The sequence below is a fragment of the Carassius auratus genome, chromosome 30 (assembly GCF_003368295.1).
Source record: "Carassius auratus strain Wakin chromosome 30, ASM336829v1, whole genome shotgun sequence".
Lineage (NCBI taxonomy): Eukaryota > Metazoa > Chordata > Actinopteri > Cypriniformes > Cyprinidae > Carassius > Carassius auratus.
In genome coordinates this window covers 28632693-28658943 of record NC_039272.1, presented here as the reverse complement: position 1 = coordinate 28658943, position 26251 = coordinate 28632693, and the positions used below count along the sequence as shown (strand labels likewise).

Sequence of the window (26251 nt, the reverse complement as noted above, 5' to 3'; positions counted from 1 at the left end):
TGTCAGTTTGGATTGTAATATAAAAGACAGTGAGTTTCCAAAGTCGCAAGAAGCTCTCACAAGGTGTTTTTGTGCAGTGCTGACAAAACTAAGTGTACATGGGCGAATATTTTGAGCTTGCTTTGCTTGCAGTAAAAATTGTAAACTTGTGCGTATTCTTCCACACAAGGAGCGCCACCACACAAAGATTCAGTACCAGCTGAAGTCAGAGAACATCTCTCTGGCTCAGGTCTTCAGCAAAATGGAGCAGGTGGTCGAAGTGCTGAGCATCGAAGATTATTCTGTCAGCCAGACAACTTTGGACAACGTAAGTGTACCCCACTGACTAATAATGAAAGAAAAATGTCAATATTCAGAGTCATTGATGCAGAAGATTAACTAAATGTGAGAAATATGAATTCAAAAGATACATAACTTAACGAGAAAAAGTAGTATTTTCTTTTCTGTTCTTTTTTTAGGTCTTTGTCAACTTTGCAAAAAAGCAAAGCGATAACTTAGAACAGCAAGAAAGTTCCCCATCTAGTGCTGGTCAGTCGTCACTGCAGCGGCTGCTCAGCATCCTCCGTCCGCGTCCCGCTAACACCGAACTCAACGCCCTCGTGAGTGAAGAGCCAGAAGAACTTGAGAGTGAGGATGATGAAGGACTGATCAGCTTTGAGGAAGAAAGGGTAAGACTATTAGAAACTGTAATTCACTTGATGAGACAATTCAATGAAATCTGCTTGGCACAGTCAGTAAAGACTTTGGTTATGATTTATAAAGACATTTGTTATTAGAAAGCTTTATTCTATTAAAAAGGGAGAGAGCGAATCTAATTTCTTATGGATTCAGAATCAGGCTGTGGCTGTTGGAATGTCACAAAAAGTGAATTAAATGGATTATAATGTTTAATTCATCTCACAAGATAACATTTTGTAAAACTATGGGAGACAAAAATTTGGCAAGATAGTACTATTAAACCTTCAAAAATTGGACTACATACTAAACTAAATATTACACTATTGCATCATGTTTTATGATGTAAAACGAAGCTTCATTTATTTGATCAAAAATATAAAATAAATAACAGTAATATTATGAAATATTATTTCTATTTTAAATAACTGTTTATGATGGCAAAGCTAAAAAGGTTTAGGCTGCCATTACTTCAGTCTTCAGTGTCATATGAATCTTAAAAAATCATTTGAATTACACTCTGACAAATAAAGGTTCCAAAAGGGGGTTTTCATAGCGATGCCATAGAAGAACCAGTTCTGGTTCCCCAAAGAACCTTTCAGTGAACGGTTCTTAAAATAAAACAAATTTCTTAGTGTGAAAAACATCTTAATATTATTGAGAACCTTCTCCCACTGTAAAGAATCTTTTGTGGAATAAAAAGTATCCATGGATGTTAAAGGTTCTTTGTGGAACCACCGATGCCAATAAAGAACCTTTATTTTTAAGTGCATGATGAGTTAGTACTAAAGAAGCATTTTTACATCACTTTTTAAACGTTTTGCTGCTTAATATATTTGTGGAAAGCGGGACTTATTTTTTCTTGATTCTTTGCTGTTCAAAAGAACAGCAATTAGTACAAGACTATTAAACGACATTATTCACTACATCATTTTTATTTTGCCTTCTCACAGGTGCAGTTGTCATTTAATACAGACACTCTGTGCTGAAGCAGCTGTTATTCTCACAGACGGAGAGATGTTAAAAAAATAAGCCTCAAGTTCAGACCCGTGTCTGTATGGTGAAAGACATTTGTGCGTTTTTTTTCTCGCTGGAGAGGATCCGTCTCTCTGGCCCAGTGAGTGGGTTGTTCTTGTTTCCATTTGCACTTTGCTAGCGGAGCGAGAGAACGGCTCTTCTGGGAACTCTATACAGAGATGTGGACACAGTCGGTGCCTGGACGTGATCGGGCCTCCCCTCCTGCGTTTCGGAGATGATGGTTTATGGAATTGTGCTAGACGGGAACTAAAGAGAATGTATTTCTTGGACAGGCTATGAACCGGCCGTATGGTTTATTTTGGTACCGCTTTCAATTTGAATATGATCATACTATCTTTAAACATATCACATATTGAATTGTTTTAACTGTAGTGTTGATGTCATATCATAATGTCATCCCTCAAGGAATAGGACTCATATGGGTTCAGCCTCTGCATCTTGTTCTTTTTATGACTGTTTAACCTCACGTTGAGTACCGAATCTTTTTTTCTTTACTCTGACCTACTCTGTCGATTTTGTACCTGCATTGAGAGCATGCTATAAAAAGACAAGCCTGTCGTGTTGTGGGTTGAAGAACTTTTACTATGCTTAAATGTTTTGAACATACCTGTTGTTCTTGTTGAAGAATGCAAATGTACCTGTGCACCTTCGTTGAAATCGGACACTCAGTAGTGAATGATTGGTGACCGATTCAAAGGCCTTTAGTCGAACCGGACCGAACCAGCCCTGCTCTGGAGATGTTTGTGGTCTTGTAATTGAATGTAAACGGAATACTTGTTTTGTGCTGACTTTTGTGTCTCCCAAACCAGTAGGGTACAGGGGGTTCTCTCTCATTTTTTTTATTTTGATGAATGACTTCTGAAATGAATTGTAATTAATGCCTGTGTCTGTCTCGGTGGAAAATGTGTTGCATTATGGTTAATATCTGAGTAATACCAGATGTCAGTTGAAAGAGCTCCTACATCAGATGTCAGTAAAGAGTTCATTGTCACGCTATCACTGTGAAGCCAAAGGTGAACTCTTAGTCACTGTTATTACAGATAGACAGAAATCAGGTCATTGCTATTGATTATTGTATTAATGAGAAATGTTTGAGGTCTAGACTTTGTCGTTTGCACTCTAATGTAACACAAGTGTACATGTTTCGTTATGACCTGAAATCAGTCGATCGTATTGTTCATTTGAAATGAAATGATGCTTCTCCTTCATGTCAGTGATGTACATGATGGTTCATTCTTATCGCTCAGTGGCAGTCTAACCGTGCTTAATCTCTGAATCTTACACAGTTGGTGGCAGTTAGTACTATAATGGTGTCTTATTTTTCTGACATTGCTATGTAAAAGAGTATGATCGATATTTTGGAGCTCTTCAAAGAGAGAAAAAGCTGAGACCAATAAAGAGGCCCTAGTCTGCATTTTCATGTACGATGACCAAAGGGAAATGAAGCGTAGTTTTTGAAATGTGTAAATTAATTGTGAAAACTGACCTACTGAACACTTATTTACATAATGTTCAGGCGTCTGGGCCACATCAGAATATATTTCCTGCTAACGGAGAACCTCAACAGCCTAACTAAAGATCCTAACTAAAGATCAGCGCAAGCTGCTTTTCACTTTGGAAATGAACAAGTGCAGTGATTTAAGACACCAGCAAACATGAGTGTGGTTCTGTATCATAGAAAATAGCATTATGGTTAAAGAGGTGAGTTAGTTTGGTCTTTCTTGTTGGAATGTAAATTTAGTACATGTGAATATGATTCGATATTTATGAACGTTTTTTTTCATCCAGTAATACCCATGTTCAGGTGGATTCCCTTGTAACAAGATTGAATGGACCTATTCAACTTGCTTTCAATTAATTTTGTTGTTTCCATAATCTTGTGCTAACTGGGGTGAACTGGTGTTTTTAATATTAACAGGGAGAAAAGAGTTAAAAATGAAATCAATAAATTAATTAAAGTTAAATTGATTTTCTGACTTTTTGTTGTTGTTCTTGTCTACTCGCTGAAAATAACATTCAGTGAACAGTTATTTAAAAATAAAAAAATGTATTAGCAATGAATTTCAAAAGTAAACAATATGAAGAAATCATTTTAATAATGTCATTTAATAAAACCTTAAACGGTACATGATGACTTGGATAAAAAAGTTCACACTGTGATTTCTAAGATACATTTTAAAAACAGATAGTGTCGAGTTGGTTAAAAGGTACAATTCTTGTTTCAATCAAACTCAGTGGTCGTGTTGACTTCAATCATTGTCTTCGTCGTCAAAGGCCACACCTGTTGCAGCTTTCTTTCTGTAAATCAACAGAAATGCCCAGTGAGCAGAGAAATTCACAGAGTATTATTCATTAATTCTGAAGAATAAAGTCAATGAAAGTATTCACCTTTTTGTTCCTGGGTTGATGAGAGAATCTCCAGGAAGACGTTTTTTGACTGCTACTACTGGACCCTTATGTTTCCTAGGTTCAAATTCTAAAACAGAAACATGTCATCACTGGTTTTAAATGAGATAATTCTGATAAAATTAAGTAAAGCTGATATACAGTGTACCTTTAAAAAAAACTTTAAAAAAGCACTCAAAATGTTAATGTTGGGGCTTTTTAGCATTTTAAGTAAGATTATGTTAATATAACAAAATCATTTTAAGACTCATTAGGCCTCTTGGATGTTTACAACTAACTTACCAGCACTCCATTTCTGAGGACTCTTGACTGGACTAAATGAGGATGAAGAACCTACAAATGATAAAACAGCAAACATTTTGAATGGTAGGGTTTTATTATTTAAAAAATTAGTGAGTATATTAAATGAAAATATCTTGGCTTGCCTTGACTTTCTAGCTGTTGCAGGCTGTCTGCCATATTAAAAAGCAGTTCCTTGACTTCTGTCCTTCCCTCGGAGTCTTTGAGTTTGGACAGGGACAGACTGAGGTCTGTGGGCTCCGATCCTAAATGCAGCACAGCACTGTCCTCCTGCAGCTTCACAAAGGCTCTGCCAGCTTTACACGCACATCTGTCCACACACACAAGAGACGGTTCTCAGAGAGGACAGTAGATCTGGCCAAACAAGAAATCGGATTATGGGTTCATTAATTGCCCCTCAAGGTTGCAACTCACTTCAGTTTGAAGGTATAATCCTCTGTGGACTTCAAGGAAAATTTCTTAAACTGCAAAGAAATAAAAGCATTATATTACTGTTATAAAAAAAACAAATATCTGTCATGTAGAAAGACTCCTTACGAGCTGAGACAGAATCTCCTCTGAAAGATGTGTTTTCCAAACATCTTCACCATTGGTAAATCTACGTGAAACAGGACATCATGATACATACAACTATAAGCTATATATGCAATTCATAATATTATGTATTATTATTATTACAAATGTTGTAGCCAACTGATATGAGTGAGCAATTTAGTGTTGTCACTGTTAACAAAATTATTTATATATATTAGATGAAAAACTTGAAAGAACAAGCAAAGACCAAATAAACCACCTAAAAATAAAATGAAATCAATTAAAGCTTAATAGAAATATTTAAATAATGATGATGATTTAAAAAGGGCGTAAAAATGATAAATCTCAAAATATAAAATCAAAAGCAAATTAAAAATACGAATAAATACTATAATAGTATATTAAAAATACAAAATTACTGGTTTATTTAACCTGGATTTATAACTGAACACACAACAAAAAATAAAATATGTATTATTTATGCTGGGACTGCTTTCATGTCAACTCACCCTATGTTTATGTCACCTGCTGAACGTTTTTGTGTAAAAAACACATATTTGGATTGATCGTTTTTATCCATCAATGTGCAAAGGACAGATTTTGACTCGGAGTTTTGTTCCATACTCATTTAACATAAAATCACAAAAGAAAATAATTTAAAAAATAAATAAATACATTTGGAAAACTACATGCTTCAACCAGGAACTGCTCTTCATCAACAACAGCCGGTCAGACCTCAGCAACCCGGAAGTTATTGTGCCATTCGCGTCCTGTTTACCTCGTAAAAACGATAAAAGGCATAGTTACACGAAAATATTTATGACCTGGAAACTAATATTTGACACGAGGTTATAATACATACTACTCATTTAAATTAAAAAAATATATAGAAAATTTAAATTTTAAATAAAACAGCTGGTCTAGAGGGCTGCGTGCATGTAGGGGTCACAGACTGACAGTAAGTTTCGCGTGCAGTCATTTCTTGCTCAGACACTGCGATTATCTATTCTAAATTGCTTCATAGTATGCCGAGCCGCTTAAATGGGTTGGCATTCTCGAACCCGAACCCTGCAGGTGTTTGACACGGAGTTAAGCGCTGATACCGTGGAGTGGTGTCCAATACCACAGTTCTCTAATGTTCTGGCATGTGGGACTTACCAACTCCAAAAAGGCGATGAGAAGGTAATGTTAAATATATTTTCGCTTTAGTTTATGGTATTGTGTGGTATTAACTAGTCAATCCTAGTTTCAAACGTTGTTTTCTGTAAACAGGAAACCGCAGAGAACTGTCCTGCACCGAGCAGAATCGGTCGAGTTTATCTGTTCGACTGTAATCCGCAGACATCGTTCATCCCTCCACTGACTGAGACTCAGCGGATCGACACTCCTGCTATACTCGACCTCAAATGGTAAGTGAAGCTCACTGTGCTGACTACACCATTATACACTCCATGTGTATATGGTACTGTATTTTGTACAGTCTGTGTATATTGTGTATGTTATTTATTGTATGTGATGGCATCCATCTGTATTCACCGCTCGTTGGAGCTGGTGCTCTATGTAACTGGCCAACACACATGAATTCTGAGTGTTTCATTTGTTCTAATTTCTCAGGTGTCACGTGCTGATATCAGAGCGGCCAGTGTTGGGGATGGCCACTGCTAGTGGAGAAATCCAGTTGTACAAGCTTATGGAATCTCAGGTGATATATCAGACTCATGTTGGTGACCCACATTCTGTGAAATATCCTCTTTTATGTTCAAAAGAAGATAGAAATTCAAACAAGCTTGGAAAATTGAGGCCGAGTAAATGAATTTTGGGTGAATTTTGAGTGAACTATCTCTTTTAGATATATTACTAATGGTATCTATCTAACTAGCTAGCTTTGATTTAAAGCCATCCTTCATATTCCTTTGAGGTAAACACTGTAGGCATTAGACACCGTATTTTATTGCTGTATTTGTACTTCATTGAGTGTTTTCTGCCTGTCTGGACTGTGTCTCCAGTAGCAGGGCACATGTGGTCTGGAGAACGAGTTGAGCACAGGGTTGGGTCCTGACAGACTGGCCTTGTCTTTAGACTGGTCCACAGGGAGAGGTGAGAGGTAAGGTGCGCTGGTCTTTGATGGACTGATGATTTGGCTTTGCATTGTCTCTGTAAATAATGGCTACTGTTGTGTTTTTGTAGCAGTGATGTGCGTGTGGTGTCCAGTGACTCGAGCGGCTCTCTCACAGTGCTGTCTCTTGGGGAAGCCAGTTTAACTGCTGTGTGTCAGTGGAAAGCTCATGACTTTGAAGCCTGGATCGCAGCATTTAGTTACTGGGATACACAGATTGTTTATTCCGGTATGAGAGGAATAACAAGCAAAAGGAGCCGTTTGTAGCACTGTTGCATGTTTGCTCATTGATTCAGGTTTTTTTTTATTTAAACACTATTAAAAACATTATTTTTTCAAAATAAAATAAAATATAAAAAATAGCTGAAAAAAATTAGGAAAAACTAAACTAAAATAAACGGGGGAAAAAAGCTAAATGGAAATATTAAAAAAAGACTAAAGCTAAAAATAACAGCTAATTCAAATTATTATTTGTATATTATACAATACTAAAATAATACTGCATTGATTTATGTTTTTATGTAAAAGTATTTATCTGAACTTCATAACTGCTGTCTCAGGTGGTGATGACTGTAAACTGAAGGGCTGGGATCTGAGAATGGGTTCCTCTTCCCCTACTTTCACCAGCAAGAGGTCAGACACAAGCTATGTTTTTTTTTTTTTAGCCAGCAACATTACTTACAGCGTTTATTGATTCACTGTTTAACTTAATTATGTGTTGTATGACTGTTTATACTGCTCTCCTGTCACAGACACACTATGGGAGTATGCAGCATACACAGTAACCCCCATCGAGAGCACATACTAGCCACAGGAAGGTAAGTGTAAAAAAAAAAAAAAAAAACTACTGACTAAGTACATGGGAGACTTTAACAATTATTTTTAAATTCCTGTTTGCTCCAGCAAAAAAAAATCCATGATTGCATTTCCATGACCTTTTAGGTCATATTTGTGAAATGTCATGGGCATAAAAACTCCACTGACTGCTGTCAATAGTGTAGGGGTTTATGTGTTTGTTCCTCTTGCAGCTATGATGAGAACGTGTTGCTCTGGGACGGGAGGAACATGAAGCACCCCTTGAGTGAGACTGCAGTGGGTGGAGGTGTGTGGAGACTCAAGTGGCACCCCACTGAAGAGCACCTGCTACTCGCTGCATGTATGCATAATGATTTCCATATCCTCCACTGCCAGAAAGCTATTGGTAAGAATTACTCTTAATACATGTCCATTACAAAATGTACTCTACTGGTCAAAAGTATAGGGTCAATGTATTGTTATTATTCTTTTTAATTAAAGGAATTAGTTCTTTTATTCACCAAGAATGTATTACATTTATCAAAAGAAACATTTATTATGTTATTTCTATTTCAAATAAATACTGTTATTTATTTCACTAAAATGGTTTGCATGAACAGCTCCTGATTTTGAATTCTACTCTTTATGCTGTTTTTATCCCTAATATTTACATTTGTAGAGGGACAAGATGCACCGTGCCAAGTTTTGGCCTCCTATATTCTACACAACTCCTTGGCGTATGGAGCAGACTGGTCAAGACTCCCCCTAAGCAACTCCACACCCCCCTCTCCTCAAGAACCTCCCCAAACCAGCATTGGCCTCACAGAGTCTGGAGGTCATCTCAGGATCCAGTATGAATCGCCCACGGCCAGCTTTGACACCTCTCTGGAGGATGACTCGGGGCGGTACATACCTGACCAGTGTTCTTTACCAGAAAAAAGTTCCGTTCCAGACCCCTTCACCAGCCCTGCTAGAGACTCCCAGTCTCTGTCCTGCCTGATGGCTACCTGCTCCTTCTACGACCACATGATGCACGTGTGGAGATGGGACTGGAGCCCAGAAGACAAACAGAAGCCATCTGAACCCGTCCTCTCTTCCTGAAAGTTGAGGTTATTTGGACCTACACATTTCGCTGCATTGTGTTGCTGTAACACATACAGTATTGCTTAGTATTCAGTATATGAAATTTTGAGATACAGATCTTGATTTCAGCTGGGTGTCATTTTCTGACTATATATTTTAGCTAGAAAATGTTAAGGATGTTTTCTAGTTTTACACTGAAAACCAGACAAAGTCCTTTTATAACAAATAAACCATAACCCTATTAATGAATACAAGTGTCTAAATTTATTTCTCTTATAAAAATTTTTATCCAAGTTAGGGGTTTACAACTTTTTCAAAACCCCAAAATATGATCATTCCTGTGCAAGGGACCCCGATCGTAAAATTTAAAAGGCATCTATAAAGTTTATACTTACATAATGGAAAATTAATATAGGTCTAAAATATTATTTGAAAGATATTTCATTTCTGTTTAGGTACACAGTTGTGTTTTATTTTTCTAATCATCATAGTACTGTTTTATTTTCTCTTTTTAATCAAAAGTTTATTCAAAATTATTCACTGGCAATACATCAGTTTTGATAGGGGTTTGAAAGTTTTCATCCCAGTAGTTTTTAATAATTTCCAGATGAAGAGACATGACTTCTGTTCAGAAGTTTAAGAAAACATCACACACTTGTTAAGAGTCCATCAGCAAACCACTGAAACACAAAGTCCACTTAACGAACCAAGTTCCTGGGATGCAGCTTGAACAGCTTCCGCTCTTGTGTTTTCTCTAATCCATATTTCTCAAGATTCTCCTCACTGAAAACCCCTTCCTCGATGTCTCTCTCGATCTGTGGGGCCACCACCTCATTGAACATCATCTCTGGAGTCATAGGCGGCTCTGTCCCTGCAGGGGTCTTGTACGAAACGTATGGTTTCAGGTTAAATCCTTCCAGATTGGGCACCACAAACTCTGGGATCATGGCCTGTACAGGTATGAACTTTCTGCTGGAGGTGAGGACTCCCGTGGGTCTCGCACCTCTGCTCTTGTAGAATGTCCTGGGCCCACGCTTGCTTGTGAACTCTGCCATTCTGTCAGCGCCTCTCATGAGCCCTCGCGTCAGTGCTGACAGCACCCCCATTTCACAGTTATTTAACTGCAGCGCCAACCTGTTCAGAAATCAGTTACATTTAATTATGTTTTAAATTATTTCATAACATTACTTCTGGAAACTATATACATTAACAATTTTACACTATATTATTGTTTGTTTATTTATTTATTATATATTGTATACATATACCGTATTTACACATTCATTCTTCATATAGTTTGAGATACAATGTAAATTGACTACGATTTTACAGATGCAAAATTGTATATAAATAGTATGTTGCGAAGGAAGCAACTGAACTGATGCACCATGTGCAGTTGTAGGATGGTAATCAGAATGAACATTGTAAACACTAAATATTAACAATCCTCATTAATAATTTATTTATTTTCTATATTAAGCAAGAATTACAACAAAATTTACATCTTTTGAAATGTTGTCTCACGGCATTCTAGTTTAAATGTTATTAGGAACACTGCTTCGAAATTAAAACTATTACAGTTGTGTTATCAAAACCGTTCACTTTAAACACTTTTACACATCGCGATAACATAATGAAAATTTAACAGGTCACATATAAAGTATAAGTAAATGAAACATCATCTAGAAATCAATAAAAAGGACATACACTAACCTTGACGGTGTGCTAATGTGCCTTCGCGAGGATCACTGCAGTGCATACCCAAGTTCAGCGTGGTAAAGAAATCACCTGCGATTCGTCAGATCAGCCTGGAGATAGCCAATAGGAGCAGCGAATACTGAATGGCGGCTTCAGCAGTGTTGCCATATCCGTTTGATATAAGTTTCTTTGGGCTTGTTTTGCAGTGTTTTTTTAATCAGAATGCATGCGAGTTTTGAGCTTCCTAACGGCGGTATATACACTTGCTAGTTTATATGTTAGTATTTGGTTGTAAATATGTTTATTTATACAAAAAAATCTTATTACATATAAATTATCACACACACACACACACACACACACACACACACACACACATATATATATATATATATATATATATATATATATATATATATATATATATATATATATATATATATATATATACATACATTGTATAACATAAAATATATATATATAATAATACAAGTATATTAATCATTGCCATTAAAAGATGGCTATAAGAATTTAAAAGACATACATTTTGCATAAAGTTGCAGTTTATTACATTTACATTTAGTAGATGCTTGAAATCAGGAAAATAGACGCAATCAACTCAACAAAAGAGCAATATCTAAGAAAACAAGTTGATATAATAGAAAAAGAATAGAGAATGCAAGAGTTAGAGGGTTGGTGTTTTTTTAATAAATAAAAAGTAAACATGGTTTATGATGAGTACATCTGATCAACAAAATTAAGCAATTCTCCTTCCTCCATAATAAAAATCCACAAACGAAATGAACATTAAAACTTATTTTGGACCTGTTTAATCGGACTATGTACAGGTTTTTATAATGATCTGGCAACACGATTTTGTAATCGTTGGGGGTTCTGACATTGTGAATGGAATCCCTGGGAGACTCCAAAGTGCACTGAGTCTAAGAGTGACCAAAACAGCTTGGAGACGCCGTTCAGAAGGTATTTTCCATTTATCTATATACATTATTTGCATGTAGGATCTTCGCGTTTTACAACATCATAATGGTTTTACAGTCTTAATAGATGCAGTGATTGGCGGTGTATTTGATTACAAGTGCATGTTTATAGCCGTGGCTTGTTCGTAAACAACAGAACCGTGTTCACTTCTGACCCAGAGCCACATCCTGCAGCCCAACCTAAACCAATCACTTTCTCATTGCCAATGGTTTGCCATTCTGTGCAAGACACTTCAGATTGAAGTTTTTTGCGTCACCTTCACCCTGTGGTCATAGTTAGACTTTTTCCCCTCACAGAGGGTCTCATGATGAATCACATCAACAGGGTGTTAGATTACAGTGAGGGACGACAGGCAGAGTCACATGACTCAGACAGAATCCCTCCCACTGACACTTTCGATTATAGTAGGGTTTTTTTTGTTTTGTTTTTTTAACAGTGGTGTTGCTATTTTAACGATTTTGGAAACTTTAGGAATATTAAGAAACACAGTAGAGAAAGACAGTACTTGATCAATGTAATGGTGTCAAAAGGCCATGACCACGTGCTGGGAGATTCATATTGCAAATACATTCCTGTCAAATTGTTTGCTATGACACTTTTTGGAAAGTGAAGTTTTATTTAGAAGAAATAGGTATTATGTAACTATTTTAATGTTATAATTAACACTTGGTCTCGGAGGGTTAACAGTTTACATAGAAATTGTTTCACGTATCATTATGGATATAAAATTTGTAATTTGTGTCAGATGCGTTGATTTCTGCTTTCTTCTCACTGTAAGAAATGGAAGAAAAAGAACAAGATGACACATGCAGTATATTTCCGGTAAGACGTATAAAACAAAACTCACGAATAACAAATAAATACATAAATAAAGCCATGCGACTATTTACTATGAATCATCTTTTCTTTGAAGGTAATCTGCAGTAAGGTGTGGTTTATACTGATGATTTTGTGTATTCTAGGCAGTGCTGCCATCTGGGACTGAGATCAAGGCTCGAGTGCAGCACTTCATAGAGGATCAGTTACAGAGTACCATGGTATATGACAGATCCGCTTATGTTTTAGTGACCCGTGTACTCTCTATTGTTTCTCTTGCAAACAAAGTTAATTACTGTCTTTATTGTCATTTCATAATACAGTGGACTGGTGTGCTGATTGGAGCTGCTGTTGCTATTTCATTTATCAGTATTGTTGCCTTTTTTCTGCACAGAAGATACAAGTTTGGTGAGTGTGATATTTTTTTTTTTTTTATGATTTCCACAAGTGCTTCTTAAATCAACATACTGTATATCAATGGGATGGCATGTAGATGCTTTGTGTTAAACTTGTGAAATATAAATGCTTGATATCCAGGTTTTGAGATTTTGTCATTTGTCCTTTGTTTTTCCAGGAGAAGAGCAAGCTGAAGGTCCTAAATATCGTTTCAGAAAAAGAGACAAAGTGATGTTTTATGGCAGGAAGATCATGAGAAAGGTACCGGAACTTCTTACTTAGGATGGAAAATGCTTTGAGTTTCAACAAAACTATGATTAATGTGTTGGTCATGGGTTGATTTTAAATCGCAGTGTTGTTATTTGTGGCCATTCAGGTCCAGACCTTATCCTCACCAGCCACCTCAGGTCCGGTATCTCAAAAGCGATCCAGAAAAAGAACAAAAGTTCTATCGATAGCTCGCAAGTACGTGAAAATTCACAAGCCAAGAAAAATCACACAATCAAAAGCCAATCCATTACCATCTAAACTTCCCATCTGTCTCCTATTCAGAATCCTGCGCATCCGAAGGGAGCCACCAGCTCTGCAGCCGAAAGAGCCTCCACCTTCACTCTTGGAAGCAGATCTGACTGAGTTTGACATGCAGAACTCTCACCTGCCCTCTGAGGTCTTGTATATGCTGAAAAATGTGAGGTTGGTAGCTTGTCATGCCCTCATACAAGAGCTATTGATTCCTATCCATGATAAACAGTGCATAGAAGCAGCTCTCAGTGATATGTGTCGGATCCCCGCTATAATAGCAGCAACATTCACAAATGTTTACAGAACAAGCAGGAACCCAGTGTGCCTGTAGCTTTCTCTTTTTCAGTTTTATCACATGATAGAAAGTCTAAGGCCTTCTCAAGCCAAAGGGCAAACTCCTCTAATCCATTAGACAGCTGCAGCTCATCCAGAACGCTGCCGCCAGGATTCTGACTAGAACCAGAAAATCTGAGAATATCACACCAGTCCTCAGGTCCTTACACTGGCTTCCAGTTATATTTAGGATTGATTTTAAAGTACTTTTACTCGTCTATAAACCACTCAATGACCTAGGACCAAAATATATTGCAGATATGTTCACTGAATATAAACCTAACAGAGCACTCAGATCACTAGGATCAAGTCAGTTAGAAATACCAAGGGTTCACACAAAACAAGGGGAGTCCGCCTTTAGTTACTATGCTGCCCGCAGTTGGAATTAGCTTCCAGAAGAGATCAGATGTGCTAAAACACTAGTCACATTCAAATCTAGACTCAAAACCCATCTGTTTAGCTGTGCATTTATTGAATGAGCACTATGCGATGTCCGAACCGTTGCGCTGTATTTTACGAAAAACACTGTATTTTATGTAAAATCATTTTGTATTTTTAACGGTCTTAAATTATTTTTACATAAGTCCATTTTTAAATAATTTCCAAAGTCTTTAAATTGCTTGTTTTTATTTTTGTATTCTTTTTCTTCATGACTATTTTACTTTCTTTTATGTTAAGCACTTTGAATTACCATTGTGTATGAAATGTGCTATATAAATAAACTTGCCTTGCCTAGAATCCAGCTAGTGCTGTTCAGCAGGTAATGTGTTGCGATCTGTCTCTCAGGGTTCTGGGTCATTTTGAGAAGCCTCTGTTCCTAGAACTGTGTCGGCATATGGTGTTTGTGCAGCTGCAGCAAGGGGAAGGATTATTCCGCCCAGGTGACACTGATGACAGCATCTATGTAGTGCAGGACGGGCGTCTTGATCTGTGTATCCATGAGAATGTAAGAGCCAAACAATATGCCTGTTTTTAATCTATCCTACTGAAAATGGCTTTTTATATAGATTTGTATTCTTGTTTCCCTTGCTCAGGATGGGACTGAAGTTGTAGTGAAGCACGTTTTGCCTGGAGACAGTGTTCACAGTCTTCTCAGCATCCTCGATGTCATCACTGTAAAGTCCATCTGGCCTCATTTTTGCCCATTCTGATATGCAAATGTCTGTCATCTGACCTGTTTTCATGCTCACAGAGTTTTAAAATGTGTCTCATGTTTGAACCCGTTATTCTGTAGGGACATCCAGCTCCCTATAAAACTGTCTCAGCCAGGGCAGCAGCCCCAACTACTGTTCTCCGCCTTCCTGCGCAGGCTTTCCAATCTGTCTTTGAGAAATACCCAGAGACCCTAGTTCGAGTTATTCAGGTACAACCTAAAGCCTAAAATACACTAACATCAAATGGGGCTTGTAAGATTGTTTTTTTTTTTTTTTCATGATTTCGTCTCTTAGATCACAAAGGCTGCAGTTATTTGATTCAAAATTCAGTATCAGTATATTGTAAAATGTGCTTTATTTATGTGACGGCAAAGCTGAATTTTCAGCTGCAACATGATTCCAAAATCATTATATTATACTGATTGGGTGCTCAAGAAACATTTCTTATTATTATCAATGTAAAAGACATTTTAAGAGTCCTTGATGAATAGTAAGTTTAAACGAACTGCATTTTTTTTTTCTTGTCACACAGATTTGAGACAGTTTTGTTTTGCTTATGATACAGCTGTTCCTTGTTTTTAGATCATCATGGTGCGTCTTCAGAGAGTTACCTTTCTCGCCCTTCACAACTATCTAGGCCTGACCACAGAACTTTTTAATAAGGTTAGATGTTTAGAAGTCATGCTCTACTTTTGGAAAATATTTGAAAGTATTACATGATTTTTTTTATAGACCATTTCTGTCATATAATGTAGGAAAGGCAAGCTGTTCCACTGGACTCAGTGGCCAGTGTTGTAGGGGAAGCCAGTCCAGGCAAAGGACTACGCAGACACTCACAGACAATCGAGGAAGCTTCTGAAAAGTTCCCGCAGAGGTCAACAGAACGTTATAGTGACACAAGTCAGATGTACAGAGGAGAGGGTACGCTTGTGTATGTGCTTAAATAGTTGTGGTGGATGTAGAAATTAAAATTTAATTTAATCTATACAATTTTGTTAAAACTTTCCTAATATTATCATAATTTATATATATATATATATATATATATATATATATATATATATATATATACTATGAGCTATAAAACAGCCTTTAGGTCTTATTTGCTCTTCTGTTTTGTTTTTTTAAGACGGTGGGAAGCATCGTACAGAAAGTCCTACCTCTTTATTCAGGAAGTCTCGCTCACTGTCAACACCTTTTGATGGCACACACGGTAGCGCTTCACCATGCACCTGTCACAAAACTGACTTTGACATTGCACTTAATGCTTGAATAAATTCATAGTGAACATTTTTGAGGGTGCTAATGTGTGCTTCTCTTCCAGCTGGGTCCCCTGACCACAATATGGCCTTTGACAGGGCTAGCATTACAAAAGAGGAAGCCCCTACAAGTCCTATTGCCATTCATAAGGTACCTTGGCGTAATTATATAACGCACATAAAAAGCCATAGACTGTCCTTCTTTTTCCTCACCTTTGTTTACATTTTGTATATCTCACATGTGCCTTTTGTCTCTTGTCCAGTCGATACTGAAGAAGTCTGTGACCATGCAACATTCTCCTTCAGCCGTGTTTCACTACTCGGACACTGGGGGGCACTCCAGCCACATCCACCATTGTAAAGTTAATGCCATTTTCCAAGCTGCCAAGAAGGACTTGATTAAAATTATTCAGCTTCAGGTCAGGCTGCATTGATTATATTGATCTACTGAAGTAAAAAGTTTGATATAATTATAATGCTGGCTCAGGATTGGTATGTAATATAAAAATGTTACTTTGTGCTCCAGGACACCAGTCTTCTGGAAGATAGGGTGACTTTGAGACAAGTTAAAGCAGGCTCTGTTGTTGCAAGCGAGGGAGATCAGGTAGAAAGATACCTCTGTGACTTTGACTACACTATAGTGTTATTATAAATTTCAAAGTCACATGTGAATCCATGTCTACTTTGTTTCTTTGGCAGGATGTGAGCGTACAGTTTGTCATCTCAGGAACTCTCCATGTGTACCAGAGACTGATTGACAGAGAGGAAGAAACCTGTCTTTTTGTGGCTCACCCTGGAGAGATGGTGGGCCACCTGGCTGTACTCACAGGAGAGCCTCTCATCTTTTCTGTGCGCGCCCTTCGTGACTGCTGCTTCCTGTCCATCTCCAAAACACACTTCTATGAGTATGTGATGTGCACCAAATTTAAACTTTAAAGTTTAAATTTGAAGCCTATGTACACAGCTTTTTTATGTCAATGTTTTTCTGCATTTGAAGTTACTGTTTGGCTATTTTGTAGGACATAAATCAATAATAACTAGAAAAAAGTTGTATATAAAAAAAGAACATTTAAAAAAAATACATTATTATGCAAGAATTAGAAATGGTATCAAATTAAGTATAGCGTATAAGAACACTGCTTACCATGTCAACTGGTGTTTTATCCACTAGAATAATGCGTGCCGAGCCTCGAATGGTGTTAAATGTAGCTCACGCGGTGGTACGGAGGGTTTCCTCGTTTGTCCGACAGATTGACTTTGCCCTGGACTGGATGGCACTGGAGGCTGGACGTGCTGTCTACAGGTAAGCACTCTTTTCCATTACAATCTTTCAGTTCTCCCAGATCTGTATGTCGAAGGTCACTGTTATGCTTTCCAATGTAAGTGCATGTAAAATATATTTCAGGTAATGCTTTTGTCTTTCTCAGACAAGGTGATAAGTCAGACAGCACTTTCATTGTTCTGAGTGGACGTCTGCGCTCTGTCATCATGAAGGATGATGGGAAAAAAGAGCTTGCTGGAGAGTATGGGCGGGGAGACCTCATTGGTGTGGTAAGTGGAGAAATGTGTGTGTGTGTGTGTGTGTGTGTGTTTTTACCTATACTGGTGTACTTTCAAAAGTTGACAAACTAAATTTTTAGAAGATAAATTGGTTACATTTAACCCTCCAACTTTAACACTCACTATTCTAATTCTATTCTTAAAAATTCTAATCTTTTTGTATTCTATTTTCTTTTCATTTATTATGCAATTGTGTGTGTGTGTGTGTTTAAAGACCTCTAACACTAGCTTGCTCTATTCTTTTGTTCTATTCTCTCTGTTTTCTTTTTATTTATTATATTATTTAAAATCCCATGCTACGTGTACTGTGTTAACCTAACTGAGACTTGTTATAGCTCTTATATATCAATGCTCTTTTTTTTTGTTTTTAATTGCTTCCACTGTCCTCATTTGTAAGTCGCTTTGGATAAAAGCGTCTGCTAAATGAAAAAATGTAAACGTAAATGTAACATTTAACTTATGCATAATGCATTATAAAAATAGTTTTAATGCTTGAATTATGTCTTGTAATGCACTTTATGATGCATTTTACAATCTCACAAATAATTGTAACCACTGTTAATACATGATAACACTTATCGATTCATTGTTACACTATGCATTTTAAATTTGATTTGAATTATTCACAAGATATAATGTATTACCGCATACATTATGAATAGTTATATTACATTATACCCTTTAATGACTCTTTAAAATGCACTTTACACAAATGCTTTTAGTAAAGTGTTACCGATATATTTAAAATGTTTCAATAGGAAATGCATTAAAGGAAACGTTTTAGATCATTTTGTGGACTGTTTAATAAAATTGCTGCTGCAGTGTCCATCTTTTAAAAGTGTGTTTGTTGGGATTAGGTGGAAGCTTTGACTCATTTAAACAGAGCCACTACAGTCCATGCAGTCCGAGACTCTGAACTGGCCAAACTGCCTGAAGGAGCTCTTAACTCCATCAAGAGGAAATACCCACAGGTTAGACCATATAAAAGAAAATCATTAATGCATATCATGATGTTCTGTTGCATGTGCATTAACACATCACACTCCTTCATAGGTTGTCACTCACCTGATTCATCTTCTTGGGCAGAAGATTTTGGGAAACATGCAGCAAGGGAATGGCCCACTATCAGGTTTGTGAGAACCTTCTGTGTGTTTGTGCTTTGTATTTTCCCTAATGCACAATAATGATCTTCGCAGTACGCAATCTGGGTTTTCACACCCCAAGCAGTAAGTGGGACGCAGGTAACCCAGCCGCCAATCTATCTACGGTCGCCATACTGCCTGTGTCTGAGGAGGTGCCTTTGACTGCCTTCACGCTGGAGCTGCAGCATGCTCTCAGTGCTATCGGTCAGCTGTTGATCCCTTTCCCCTTCTTAATTTGTCTCAACGTAAAGCTGATACTAAGTTGACTGTCTTAACTTTTTGGTTAGGCCCCACTTTGCTCCTAACCAGTGACATCATCAAACAGCATCTGGGTGTTGCAGCCTTGGACAGGTTAGAGTTGTATCCACCTTTTTCTTCAGCATGGAAGACTATGGGCAAGACTTCCGTTTAATTTACAGCATTAGGGAAATAACAATAAAAATAACAACATGTGGTAAAATGGTAAAACTTTGCATTACAAACCAGCGTGTTCATAATTAAGATAATACATTGAAACAATATGGTAAGACACACCAATTTGGAGATCATTCGTTCAAATCTGGCATTCCATTTAAGATGGGAAGTATGCAAATTGGGGTGCATTGAATATTTTTTCCAGTCAAATGTTGTGTTTTCAGTGTTCATGAGTATCGTTTGTCGAGCTGGTTGGGTCAACAAGAGGACATCCACCGGATTGTTCTGTACCAGTCTGACAGTTCTCTGACGCCTTGGACTCAACGTTGCATCAGACAGGCGGACTGCATCATTATAGTGGGTGTGGGGGAACAGGAGCCCACTGTGGGAGAGGTGAATTGTTTTTAAAAAGATATTGCCTATAAAGAAGTAAAAACTGCTTTTGAAGTGGATTTCTTCAAAAGCATGTACTCACATGAGATGAAGACTCCAGTCATATCAAAAACTGATTTATTTTACTGATTATTAGGGGATTGTTGCCTAATTCATTGAAGTAATGTCTGCACACACATCTCTGTTAAATTGTTTGGTAAGCTGAGCTCTTTGGATCTGTTTGTGGTATCAGCTAGAGCGAATGCTTGAGAGCAGTGCTGTGAGAGCTCAGAAGCAGCTGGTCCTGTTGCACCGTGAGGACGGGCCTCCACCAAGAGGAACAGCAGAGTGGCTCAACATGCGCAGCTGGATCTCTAGACATCTGCATCTGTCATGTCCCCACAGGGTCTTCTCCAGGAGGAGTCTGCCTAAACTGGTATCTCTGTTAACATTCTATTGTTGCAAATGTGAATGCTATTATAATTTTTTTTAATTTTTTTTAATTTTTAAATGTTTTTAAAACAATTTTTTTTAAATAACAAATGCAATGCAAATTTATTTTAGGTTACTAAAACCTAAACCATAGAACAGTTACTCATTTAAAAGAAAATGAAAGTTATGTTATGTTATTGACAGAAACACTTTAATTGTAACTTTTATTTTGAATTGGGAATGGGTTCTATACACATTCTCAAAAGCCTTGCAGCATTGCATGGAATCATTTTAAGTGAGAGGCATCTACATTGGTTTGTGAGAATGCAGACAGTAAGTGAAACGACTCATTTTTTTGTGCACACAATTTGCTTAAAAGGAGGGAACAAATTATTATATCGAGCGCATGATTTACTTGAAGCGAGGGAATTAATTCGTAAATTGTGCACACAATTTAGTAAATCAAGGGACGAAATTCGTAAACTGTGTGCACATTTACTTTTTTTCCTGGATGTCATGTGCAGTGCTCCATAACAATTAACTGAAAAAAAAACACGAACATCAGTGATATAAACTAATCTCATGTAGGGTCATGGGGATGCTGGAGTCCGGGGCCATAGGCAGGAAAACACCTTAGCAAATTAACCTTACCATACATATAACTATTAAATGCTTTACTAAAAAGGTATGGTTGAAGTCATGTTTTATTGCTAATGTAGTAAGTAGGTAATGAATCCCATACCTTTGGAATGGGGACTATGTCAAACAAAATGTTAAGACAAGATTTGCAGTGATTAGCGAGACATTTCACACAGTTCGAGCAAAGTTATCGAATGGCTCCAGAAGACTTGGAACATATTGTTTGAGTTGTATAGACTACTGTGACTAATTTATGATCCTTTTTATGGTGCTTTTTTTCTTTTGAGTTGCACAACACTTGGGCTGCATTACAGAAACATTCTATCTCTGAGTCCTGTCCTGTCTGTTTATTAACCATGGCAATTTCACTGAAGAAACAGAACTTTTCAGATCCCAAGTCAGGTCACTTAAGAATGAAGACATTTCTGTAATGCAGCTGGACCCCATCCACTTTTATTAAATGAACATTCTTCAAAACTTTTTTTTTTTTTCTGTGTGACCTAATCTACTCATCATCTCTTATCCGTGCAAACTCCCACTTTCCTCTTCTCCTGTCAGAGAGAGATGTATCAGCGGGTATTCGAGAAGCCTCCCGACCGGCATTCTGACTTCTCGCGTCTGGCTCGGATCCTGACAGGCAACGCTATCGCTCTAGTGCTGGGAGGAGGGGGGGCCAGGTACGAATTTGTCTTCCCCTTCATCACCAGCAATTCTGTTCCTCCTTAATCCATGTGGCCTGCTGCCAACAACATTTCTCACATACATAATCTAGCAAAAGCATGTTGATGTTGACTTCTTCAGTCATCTGTAGAGCAGTATGCTCTTGAACTATTTATTTTTTGCATTATTAGAAGTTTGTATCCACTTAAGTTTTGAAATTTTGTGCTCATCAACTAATCCTAATATAGCGATTTCTAACTCATTAGTGTTATTTTGGGGTTCACATTCTCAGCATGTCTGTGGTTTCTCTCGATGATAGCGACTCTTTGTCTACTCTCTATCCCTGCCTGCTATCAGTCGTAATCAGCGACTTCTTAAAGGTGGGTCAAACATGAAATATAACTGGGCATAAAATGTCTAATCTACTTCACGTAGTGGTGACATAATTTTTCTGTTGTGTGTTTCTGTAATTGCAATGATATAAATAGCATGTTATATATATAATTGTCTCTTTGGTCATATATGCTCGTCATCTAGACTTTTTAAATCTTTGCTTACATATGAAGTATGTTTAAAGGTGAAGTGTGTCATTTTTGTGTGATTAGAAGAACACCGGTTTTCCAAACCCTCCTTTTGCTTTGCCTCTTGTCAGTCAAATGGGTAGCCCCGCCCCAAACTCATTTGATTGGTTGAGCCAGTTTTTAACATGTCAGTGTTTTCAAAGCATGACAGGATTGATGTTCACATTGCATGAGGAAGTCAAACTGACTAACTATGTTTTTACACATGAGAAATTGAAAAAGAAAAATACTCTACCTTTAAAATGCTTCATTAAAAAATACTAATATTACACAATGCTCAACTAAGTACTAAAATGTAAAAACTAAACCCTATATGTGAATTTGAAAACGCACTATGCCCACAGAGGCTGCTCTCAGGTGGGCATCATTCGGGCGTTGAGTGAGGCAGGGATCCCTGTGGATCTGATTGGTGGCACTTCCATTGGTTCCTTGATAGGAGCGCTCTATGCTGAAGAGCGAAGCGTCAGTCGTATGACGGTCAGGGCACGCCAGTGGGCCATGGTGAGCCCTTTATCCTGAACACTAACATACTTACAGTACATGCAGAACCATGCATTGAGTTATCTTTTTCATGCACAACAGGATTTTGGATCCATTTTTAAGAAGATCACAGACTTGACGTACCCAGTGACATCCATGTTTACTGGAGCATCATTTAACTCCAGCATTAGTGGAATCTTCCAGGACAAACAAATCGAGGTTCAGTTGTTTGACACTGCATATCATAACATCATATTCTTATGTAAGTCTAAATCTTGAGCATATGTCTTTTTTTTTTTACATGGTAGGACCTTTGGATCCCTTATTTCAACATCACCACAGACATCACTGCCTCCTCCATGAGAGTGCACACTTACGGTGACTTCTTTATCTCTAAAACGTCTCATCTTTATTTCTCATCTTTTGTCACAGATCTTAACATGTATGCTCTCTTTTAGGTTCTTTGTGGAGGTACGTGCGTGCCAGTATGTCTCTCTCTGGGTACCTTCCCCCTCTGTGTGACCCTAAAGATGGACACTTGCTCATGGATGGAGGCTACATCAATAACCTACCTGGTTAAGTTTATTATAAGTATTACATATAAATGATTGTATTTTCACCTGTTGCAAAATGTGCTGTCACCCAGCTCTAAACTGCTAATTGTGAAATGTTAGCTGTAATGTATTTTAAAAATTTCTGTAAAGCTGACACAGCTCGCTCGATGGGTGCCAAGTTGGTGATTGCCGTTGATGTGGGCAGTCAGGATGAGACTGATCTGACTAATTATGGAGACTCTTTATCTGGATGGTGGCTGCTATGGAAACGCTTAAACCCTCTGTCAGAAAAAGTAAAGGTCAGAAGATATATGGTGATGGTTGAATAAAATAGATTTTTATGGGTTATTCAATTACAAATCCCAAAACATTTGTTTGTGTCTGTTTCTACAAATAATATACCGTATTTTCCGGACTATAAGTCGCACTTTTTTTTCATAGTTTGGCTGGTCCTGCGACTTATTGTCAGGTGCGACTTATTTATCAAAATTAATTTGACATGAACCAAGAGAAATGAACTAACAGAAAACATTACCTTCTCCAGCCGCGAGAGGGCGCTCTATGCTGCTCAGTACTACTGTAGTCTACACTGAAGACATAGAGCACCCTCTCGTGGCTGGAGATGGTAATGTTTTCTCTTGGTTCTTGGGTCTAAATAAATGCGATTTATAATCCAGTGCGACTTATATATGTTTTTTTCCTCATCATGACGTATTTTTGGACTGATGCGACTTATACTCAGGTGTGACTTATAGTCCGAAAAAAACGGTAATTACTATATGATTTAATAATAATATGTATAATATACACTGCCTTTCAAAAGTTTACATCTCACATAACTGAAATATTTTCAAGGCATAACGATAAGTGGAACTGTTATTATAGAGAGAATAAGAGTGTGGGTTGATAACTGGGTTGCATAATGAGCCCTCATAAATGCTTTGTGATGGAGAAATATTTTATTTTTTAGCTGCTTCCCGTCATTAACATACACCTTGCATTTACTGCTCCAAAAATAATTTTGGATTATGGCTTCATATCCTCTAGGTGTTGAACATGGCAGAGATTCAGACCCGTCTGGCTTATGTGTGTTCTGTGCGTCAGCTGGAAATGGTAAAAGACAGTGACTACTGCGAGTACCTGCGACCGCCCATAGATCGCTATGGCACGCTGGACTTTGGCAAATTTGATGAGATTGCTGTGAGTGGGCTGTCATCATCTCATTGAAACTTCTGTTGTTTTGGCCTTGACTGCAGCAATTATTTTTATTTTTTTCTGATACTGCAGGACGTTGGCTACCAGCATGGGAAGACCGTGTTTGACGTGTGGTGTCGGAGTGGGGTGAGGGAGACGATGCTCAAAGACCAACATCAAGAGGAATTCCACAAATCCAGGAGCACTAACGTAAAGGGCTTTGAATCAGGTTATGCTGATTTCTTATGCAGCATCACAAACTAATTCCGTCCTTCTCTCTCTTCCAGGTGACCTGTCCCAATGCTTCTTTCACTGATCTTGCTGAAATAGTGTCCAGAATAGAGCCAGTGAAGCAGGCTGCGGTGGATGGTGAGAAACGGTTGATCTATACGTATGTCATTTCTCCATCCCATTCGCTCATCTTTGTTTTGTTTCTTACAATCACTCACACACACAGAGGAGTCTGAGTATCAGACAGACTATGATGAAGATGCAGTGCTATCAGACTTTGATCTGTCCAATCCAGACAGTGAGCACAGTGAAGAGGATGAGACAGCAGATACAGCTGATACAGTAAGATAACTAGATGCATGTGTTATTCTTCTTATGGTTAATCCTTATACTTACTACTTTAAACTTTCAAACAGGATGATGAAATGGAGATCAGGACAAGGCGCCATCGGGCACTCAACCACAACAGCCATCATACCAACTGACCTCAAATACTTTTTTCCAAGATGTTTAGTTTTTTTTTTCTCCTTTACAGTATTATCAGCCTTTATAAGGGGTTTTAAGGATTTTAATAAGTAACATTATCAGTATTGGAATTGACTTACTTGAATCGTTAGAAACTAAAATGTAAGTATTATGGTACATCTACATTAAACCACTCTCATTTTTTATTCTTTGGGAAGGATGGCTATAACAAAACAGTCCAGTAACAATTGCCAAAACTCTGAAACAACGTGGTTTTCTTGCCTTTACTTTTAGTATTACATCTCTAATTCATGCAAGCTGACAATGCAACCTCAACACAGTTTACTGTATGAAATGATAAGCTGTTTTGTGTCTATATTATCCTGTTAGTGAAGTTAACACTAGTCCAACTGGTTTACAACCAGAAGAGAAGGTGAACTAATAAACATAACTGAGAGATATTCTGACTTCTGTATTTGTAGCCTTATATATGTTGGTAAATCACTATATAAGCAGTCCTTTTATTGTGGATTATGTGTTGATTGAAGCGGGTGACAATGTTTTCATGTGTTGTTTGCCTTATTAAAAGTTCATAGTTGTCTGAATATTTGGTTGATTGTTTAAATACTAGATACCAAGTATCTCACATGATGGGGAATCATTTTCTTTCATCTTCTGAAACGATAGTTCATTGTACTATAAAAACATATAGAGATGCCTGAAATACCTGGATCAAAATTAAGATGCCAAGACACCCCTTCACAGACGATGGACTTATGACAAAGGTCAGTGTTTTCAAACCTTATTCTGCTTGGCATGAGTGAGAGTGACTGGTTCTTTATTGATCTGCCACTATGAGATCTCTGAAATTTGCTTCCTACCAAGGGTTTGATTTGATGGATGAATGAGCGGATTGATATTGGCATGCATCTCCTTTGTGCCTTTCACTTCCAGTGATCTTCAGAATTAACTGACAGCATGACAAGAACAAGCGTGCTGCCACCTGTTAATGCCCTGTGTTGGGGGAAACTGCAAAAAAATAGATGACTTCAACAGGTTGGGGTCAGTAAGATTTATTTGAGTTATTTTTTGTACATTTTTGAAAGCTCACAAAGGCTGCATTTATTAGATTAAAAAAACAGTAACATTGTGAAATATTACTATAATTTAAGACCGCTGTTTTCTATTTTAATATATTAAAATGTAATTTTAATTAAGAAATATTTTCTGACCGCTGACATTTGAATGGTAGAGTTCACATATTGAATATGCTTTAAAAAATGAAATTCATTCATAGAAGTTAATGGTGGATTTGTCAGTATTTATAATAAATGTATAAAACTGACAATGTCGACCCTAACGGTAAACACACATTTGGAGAAAGTGGAAGGAGGTTTCACCAA

At 37.4% G+C, this 26251-nt stretch overlaps 5 protein-coding genes across 8 annotated transcripts in view; 3 read left to right on the top strand and 2 right to left on the bottom strand.

Annotated features, from left to right (window-relative positions):
* abca2 (ATP-binding cassette, sub-family A (ABC1), member 2) overlaps positions 1-3600 on the top strand; it is a 56600-nt gene extending 53000 nt beyond the window's left edge. For all 3 annotated transcript variants that reach the window (XM_026212587.1, XM_026212586.1, XM_026212585.1), the window contains 3 exons: positions 170-307; positions 459-668; positions 1629-3600. In XM_026212587.1, coding sequence (XP_026068372.1) covers positions 170-307; positions 459-668; positions 1629-1664 — 384 coding nt within the window. In that variant the 3' untranslated portion in view covers positions 1665-3600. The remainder of the gene's footprint in view (positions 1-169; positions 308-458; positions 669-1628) is intronic.
* Positions 3601-3800: 200 nt separating this feature from the next.
* paxx (PAXX non-homologous end joining factor) lies at positions 3801-5715 on the bottom strand. Its single transcript, XM_026212583.1, has 7 exons — positions 5463-5715; positions 4957-5017; positions 4834-4883; positions 4545-4729; positions 4402-4452; positions 4102-4189; positions 3801-4011 (listed from the first exon to the last, which is right to left on the bottom strand). The coding sequence occupies exons 1-7, from the start codon at positions 5579-5581 to the stop codon at positions 3963-3965; spliced, it is 603 nt and encodes a 200-aa protein (XP_026068368.1). The 5' UTR covers positions 5582-5715; the 3' UTR covers positions 3801-3962.
* An 18-nt stretch (positions 5716-5733) lies between these two features.
* On the top strand, positions 5734-9192 carry dph7 (diphthamide biosynthesis 7). Of its 2 annotated transcripts, none has more exons than XM_026212581.1 (9): positions 5734-6135; positions 6226-6362; positions 6568-6655; positions 6963-7057; positions 7144-7298; positions 7630-7702; positions 7822-7887; positions 8098-8270; positions 8544-9192. In XM_026212581.1, the coding sequence occupies exons 1-9, from the start codon at positions 5995-5997 to the stop codon at positions 8963-8965; spliced, it is 1350 nt and encodes a 449-aa protein (XP_026068366.1). In that variant the 5' UTR covers positions 5734-5994; the 3' UTR covers positions 8966-9192. The 2 variants fall into 2 exon arrangements, with proteins under 2 accessions (XP_026068366.1, XP_026068365.1); XM_026212580.1 differs by having other exon boundaries at positions 7141-7298.
* A 205-nt stretch (positions 9193-9397) lies between these two features.
* On the bottom strand, positions 9398-10752 carry mrpl41 (mitochondrial ribosomal protein L41). The gene is made up of 2 exons (XM_026212584.1): positions 10661-10752; positions 9398-10081 (listed from the first exon to the last, which is right to left on the bottom strand). The coding sequence occupies exon 2, from the start codon at positions 10051-10053 to the stop codon at positions 9646-9648; it is 408 nt and encodes a 135-aa protein (XP_026068369.1). The 5' UTR covers positions 10054-10081; positions 10661-10752; the 3' UTR covers positions 9398-9645.
* Positions 10753-11487: 735 nt separating this feature from the next.
* pnpla7b (patatin-like phospholipase domain containing 7b) lies at positions 11488-25453 on the top strand. The gene is made up of 36 exons (XM_026212579.1): positions 11488-11626; positions 12423-12466; positions 12607-12681; positions 12784-12868; positions 13035-13117; positions 13233-13321; positions 13409-13549; positions 14498-14657; positions 14746-14826; positions 14946-15074; positions 15448-15528; positions 15621-15786; positions 15995-16078; positions 16190-16275; positions 16388-16543; positions 16651-16728; positions 16824-17029; positions 17296-17427; positions 17552-17675; positions 18542-18655; positions 18738-18813; positions 18881-19030; positions 19114-19177; positions 19465-19633; positions 19866-20048; positions 21242-21360; positions 22269-22425; positions 22507-22623; positions 22713-22782; positions 22863-22979; positions 23109-23257; positions 24006-24158; positions 24246-24362; positions 24440-24521; positions 24610-24725; positions 24800-25453. The coding sequence occupies exons 1-36, from the start codon at positions 11503-11505 to the stop codon at positions 24866-24868; spliced, it is 4146 nt and encodes a 1381-aa protein (XP_026068364.1). The 5' UTR covers positions 11488-11502; the 3' UTR covers positions 24869-25453.
* Positions 25454-26251: the final 798 nt, after the last annotated feature.